Raw genomic sequence first — 5,913 nt, 5'->3', positions numbered from 1 at the left:
GAACGGCGGTCGACTACGTGGGAGTCCAGCAACATAGCCATTACGCTAACTGCTGGTTCCCCAAAAACATAGCTCTTAAGCAAGTAAGGGACCTTAGTGTCTTGGACTGGCTGGCCCTGAGACCCTTGCAAACTGGGGCTGTCAGTGTCTGAGTTCAGCAGAACTGCCTGAAGCCCTGGGCTGAAGTTAGAGGAGGCTGAGGGGTGTGTGGCAGGCACCTGGGAGGCAGCTGCAGGAGGGAGGGAGGACAGGGGCGCACCTGCAGGGAGGCAGGAGGACAAGGGAGCAGTTGCAGGTGGGGGTAGGCTCCCAGGGGGGACAATGAGTACACTCTCAACTGTGGTATGTTTTCCCGGATCCGAGTGAGAGGTGGTCCCTGAGAGCTGGGGACAGGGCAGTGGTGAGAAGGAAGGAGACTTTCAGGAGGGCAAGCCTCGAGAAACAGAGCAAGAGCAGGGGGCAGCCAGACAATGCCGAGGCCCCTTGGGCTGCTGGCCGTGTTTCAGGAGGACCCTCTGCCCCTGTCACGGGTTGGGTTCCAGCAGTGCCCCGCTGCACAAGGGCAGGAACACAGGAGGCAGATGGCTGTGTTCAGCCAGAGACTCAGTCCCGGGGAAGACCTGGATGATGCAGAATTTGAAGGCAGGAGGAAGCTGGAAGCATAAAGAGGCGAGGGCATACTCGCTCCCTCGCAGGCTGCTGCAAGGACGAATACCTCAGCCCGTACAAGTGACTGCGTGCTAAACGCATGTGCCAAGCCTAGGTCCCGCCCGTCCTTCCTTTCCCTGGCCATCCCTCCGTCTCCTGAGAGCAGGGAGGCTGAGATTCCTCTGGAATGCAGCGGCTCCCCCGGAGGCATCCTGAAGCAGAGGGGGACATTTCAGAGTCCCAGCCTGCTCCCCAAAGCCCATCCCACCCCAACCTCCTTGCCTGTTACAGAGATTGGCGTGGGTACCACCGGCTTCGGCATCTTCTTCATCCTCTTTGGAATCCTCCTGTACTTCGATTCAGTGCTCCTGGCCTTCGGAAACGTGAGTCCCCCAGCCCTGCATGCCAACCCCACCCCAAGCTGCCTAGGTCTCCGTTGCCAGGAAGGTCAACTCCAAGTTCATTCAGATGGTGTCTCTCCGGGGGTCAGACATCACCAAGCTCAGGCAGGTGAAGTTCGCAGGGATGGACAGCAGAGCCCACTGGGCACAGAGAATCTGGGAAACTGGACTATCGCATCCAGCTCTGGGTGGGGCCCTGGGGGTTCCAGTGGCCCTGGGTTACAAGATGAAGCACACGCTATGTCCCTGCCATCTGAACACCACTACCTGGGAACAGGGCCATCATGTGTGTGCACACGGCTGAGAAGAAGGGGGCACTGTAAAGTCACAATGGATAAACACGTTCAGTGTGAAACAAGGGACCCTGAGGAAAGAGAGCACCCTCAATCAGAGAGGGTGGAAGGAATTTGGAAAGGGAATCCCTCCATCCTACGAGGAGGACAAAGCACATCCCGGTGGCTGGCGCAGCAGGAGGAAAGGTTTGGAGAAGGGAGGACGAGCAGGGACAGGCCAGGAGGAAGCCGGAGAGGCTGATCTGAGGGGAGTCTGGGCAGTCTTAAGGGATTATTAGGGATCTGAAGTTAATGACAGGGCCACATGGTGGAGGGCCTGGAGTGTAACCTACGGGCAGTGGACCCCAAAGGTTCCATGTGACTTTGGGTAGGTGCCTAACCTAGTGGGCCTCAGCCTTCACTTCTGTAAGATGGTGAGAATCTCACTCTCTCTTCCCTGGGAGATATGATGATAAATGAAGTCAGGTGTGGAGAAAGGCTTGGGATCCAAGGAACTGGGTGCGAAACTAGAGCCCTTCAGAGTTCTCTTTGTCCACCGCCTGCCTCTGGGCAGGTCTGTCCCTAGCCTGCTCAGCTGCTCAAGCTCCGGAATTCTGCCCAGATAACTTTTCTCATAGCACCCTGCCTCCTGCCTGACACTGAGCCCAACTCCTCCAGGGGCTGGTGGGCTTGCTCTCACACGCCTCTCCCTACCCCACAGCTGCTGTTCCTGACGGGCCTTACCCTCATCATTGGCCTGAGGAAGACCCTTTCGTTCTTCTTCCAGCGGCACAAGCTCAAGGGAACCAGCTTCTTCCTGGGGGGCGTGGTCATTGTGCTGCTGCGCTGGCCCCTCCTGGGCATGTTCTTGGAGACCTACGGGTTCTTTAGCCTCTTCAAGTGAGTGCAAACCCCCATAACCCGGGACAGACATATCAAAGCATCTGAGTAGCCGATATCACCCTAACAGATCCTGGAAATTCATCCTACAAGAGACGAGAGCCATAGGAAGATTGGAAATGGGAGGGTGACACTTTGGATGCAGGATAGGCTACAGAATGCACAGGAGAGACCGGCCCATCCACCAGCAGATGCAGCACGTCCGCATCCCCAGCACTGTGCCTTTCGCCAGGGCGGAGACACCAGCCTGCCCGCAAGTCTCAGTGATCCAGAGGGTCGAGCCACTCACAATCACCTCATTTTATCCCCATACCCCACTGCAGGATTGTCTTCTCCTTAACAGATAAAGAAACCAATATGCAGAGAGGCTGCCCCATGCTCAGGGCCTCACTACCAGTGTGTGAAACATCCAGACTTGACCCAAGGGTCTCTGCCTTTGGACTGTCCTATGTCAGCCTTGGGCCCAATAGGAGGCAGGGTGGAACTCAGCCATGATGCAGAGCCACGGCTGGGCTGCGTGACTGTCAGTGACAGCATGTGGCAGTCTGTTCTCTGCTTGGACAGCCATAGGCAGTGAGCCCCAGCCCCCGAACCTCCCTTTCTCTGAAGCCTCTGACAGGTGAGAAGCCCAGGGAGACCCATGCCAGCACCCACAGGAGCTCAGAGGGAGGCCAGGGAGGCACTCTGGAAGAAGCAAGACCTGAGGCGGGTCTTGGGGGATGAGGAGGGTCTACCAGAAGACTGGAGGAAAAGAAAGGAAAGAATATCAGGGACGCGGGGTGGGAGGGAGGACCTCGTGTCCATGAGATACTGCAGACAGAGCAGGGCTGGGATGGGGACTGTGGGGACCGGAAAGCTCATGGCTTATGCAGTCATGGGAAGGAGTGGGGGTCAGGAACCCCTGGATTCTGATAGGAGCCCCCATTTGCTTAGTGTGGCCTCGAAAACACCCTGACTGGCCTTGATGTTGCAGGCCTAATAGACCACATGGAATGTGGCTGCAGGACCCTAGATTTCCTCACACGTGGCTGCCACCATTCGTTCAATACCCAAGTGTGTCATGATTCAAAAGTCGTGAGTTCAAATCATCCAATATCTGTTAAGTACCTACTGCATGACAAATATAGGGCTGGCATGGGAAGTGGCACTAAACCAGGAGGAACTTATTCCCTGGTAGGGAAGGCAAATCGATCTGACAGTAGCCTCATTTACCAAGGGCTCAGAAGTGTGGTGCCGCCACTGCAGATTCAGTAGTTCGAACCCAAAGTAAACCTTGACAAAGACACCTTGCAACACTGTAGTAAGGGATAATAAGCATCTGAACTCTAAGGAACTCAGAAATACAACTGAGCCTCAGGGACTTGACAACAAGAAAAGGAAGTGGCTCAGCCAGAAGTTGAATATTTTTTTGGAAGGGGTTTTTTGCCTTCAAGCTCATGCACTCACCCGAGAGAGAGAGAGAGAGAGACAGAGATAGAGACAGTGAGAAGGGAAGTGAGAAATCACGCACCGGGGGGATGGCTACACCACATTCCCTTCTCTATTCTCCTCCTGGGGTCTTTGGGCGTGGACACACACGCCCAGCATGAGTTTCAAGCCATTGGCCATGAGGGAGTCCAGTGGTGTAACCAGTACACCATTTGCTGGCCCCAGAATTCAAATTCTAATCTCCTCACCCACCCACTCCATGCAGGCTCCCTTCCCACACCTGCCTGGCTGCCTCCAAGCCCTGGGAGGACCTCACACATGAGCCCAGTCGGACCTTGACAGGGTGTGTTTGATAGGAGCGGGGATGCCAGGAGCAAAGGGTGGCTCTGTGCCCGGGGATGCCAAGGCACGAGGGACTATCCAATGACAATCCATGCCCAGGGCCCAGGGTGCCTTCTTCCCAATCAGGGGAGGAGGCGAAGGCTTCAGTCCAGACTGATAACGATGAGGAAAGTGACAACAGTGAAAATGCACATTTCCCGAGCATTTCTTTGTGTCACTTCTGCGATGTGGACCCTGTTACTATTTTTATTTTTTTGAGAAGTTTTTGCTGTAGGGCACATGCGCTCGCCGGAAAGACAGAGAGAGACAGAGAGACAGAAAGCAAGAAATCACCCCCCAGGGAGGATGGACACGATGCAATCTCTTCTCCTCCATTCTCCTCTCTGGATCTCGGGCACGCACGCACATGCGCCTGGTGTGAGTTTAAGCCACCGGGCCTGGGACTGGAACTGTGGTTGACTACCTGGGAGTCCAGCAACATAGCCATTATGCCAACTGCTGGTCCCAATGCTATTATTATTGTGAGCCCATTTCACTGCTGGAAACAGCTGCAGAGACGTTTCGGAACTTGTCCGAGTGTGTACAGTGCCGGCAAGTAGTCAGCCAAGATGTGGGTCCACGGAGCCCGATCCCAGAGCCTCCGTTCTTTACCATGTCACTCGATTACCTCAAGAAACCGGGTGCAGCGGCAAGCATGGCCCCAGGACCAGGGCTGCTCTCATGGGAGCCGTGGCTGGAGGCTTTGGTGGCTCTCAGCCTCCCTACTCTGTCCTCCCCTCCTGGGCCTTCACTGACTCCTCCCTCCTCCCCTCTGCTCCTAGGGGCTTTTTTCCTGTGGCCTTCGGCTTCCTGGGCAACGCCTGCAACATCCCCTTCCTGAGTGCGGTGAGTACTCTGTGCTTGCGGCTGCGCCTTGGGGAGGGCACGAGGAGTTGGTAAAACTGCAGCCCCAGGTGCCCCACCCTGTCTCCCCAGGCTGGCAGCCTTCAGCCCCTCTTCCCCTCCCTGCGCCACCTCCATGTGACAAGTGCAGATGAGGGGAGGGTGGCCACAGCAGTCGGTCCTGCCTAAGGATGTCTACAGAGGGAGGTGCCCTAACAGCTCCCAACTGGAGCCAAGATGGGGGCTCCGAGACTTTGGGTGACCCTGCCAGGAAGTGCCGAGGATTTCTGGGGAGCTGGCTAAGCTTGGGCCCCGGGTGTGGAGGGGATGTGTGATAACCAGGGACAAAGACGGCAGATTCTGTTCTCTGCTGGGACAGCCACAGGCAGGGGACCAGCCCCACACCGCCCTGTCTGAAGCACCCGACAGATGAGCAGCCCAGGGAGGGCCCCTGGCCAGCACCTTGCTGTGCCTGCCAGCTGGGTGCAGCCCCCAAGCCCCACTCCGTGCCCGCGCCTGGCCTGCTCCAGCTCTCAAGGCCAGCTCGGTAATAACCTGGACGCCGAGTCCGCCCCCGCTCTTTGTCTGGAGTAATGATTCTTGGCTCCCACAGCTGTTCCGGAGGCTTCAAGGCACCAGCTCAATGGTCTGAAGCACAGAGATGAGCCCCTTGAACTTGGATCATTGGTTGAGGGGCTGGAAGGGGGCTGCAGGCCACCCCCACAGGTGCCCTGGCCAGCGCTGACTGCCTCCTGTCATGTCTGGACCTGCCCAAGTCCAGAAGGAGAAACGGAACTGAGTGACTGACCTCGAATCCCACGTCAACTCCAGGCTGCCGGGCCCGTCAGGAGCAGAGACCCAGGCCCCATGGAGAGCGGACGGAGGCTGGCATCCCAACCCCCTCCTGGGCGTATGGGGGAAAGGGAAGATTAAACCCCCAAGCGCTGTGTTCCCGAGTGTGTCTGCCACTCCAGGACTCCAGTCGTGCTCCTAGTCCTTTAAGCCCGCCCGTGCTGCAGGGCAGGCTGCCGCAGGGGCCC

At 57.1% G+C, this 5,913-nt stretch overlaps 1 protein-coding gene across 2 annotated transcripts in view; it reads left to right on the top strand.

The window, feature by feature from the left end:
* The window catches only part of GOLT1A (golgi transport 1A), a 20,015-nt gene extending 14,186 nt beyond the window's left edge, over positions 1-5,829 (top strand). The window contains exons 2-5 of one of the 2 annotated variants that reach the window (XM_006159199.3): positions 940-1,031; positions 2,109-2,221; positions 4,813-4,876; positions 5,487-5,829. In XM_006159199.3, the coding sequence (XP_006159261.1) occupies positions 940-1,031; positions 2,109-2,221; positions 4,813-4,876; positions 5,487-5,525 (308 nt within the window). In that variant the 3' untranslated portion in view covers positions 5,526-5,829. Of the gene's footprint in view, positions 1-939; positions 1,032-2,042; positions 2,222-4,812; positions 4,877-5,486 lie in introns of both variants that reach the window. The other variant, XM_006159198.3, reaches the window with a different exon arrangement.
* Positions 5,830-5,913: the final 84 nt, after the last annotated feature.

Source organism: Tupaia chinensis, unplaced genomic scaffold (assembly GCF_000334495.1).
Source record: "Tupaia chinensis unplaced genomic scaffold, TupChi_1.0 Scaffold000627_1, whole genome shotgun sequence".
In the NCBI taxonomy this organism is placed as follows: Eukaryota; Metazoa; Chordata; class Mammalia; order Scandentia; family Tupaiidae; genus Tupaia; species Tupaia belangeri.
This window is presented reverse-complemented; position numbering and strand designations above follow the sequence as displayed.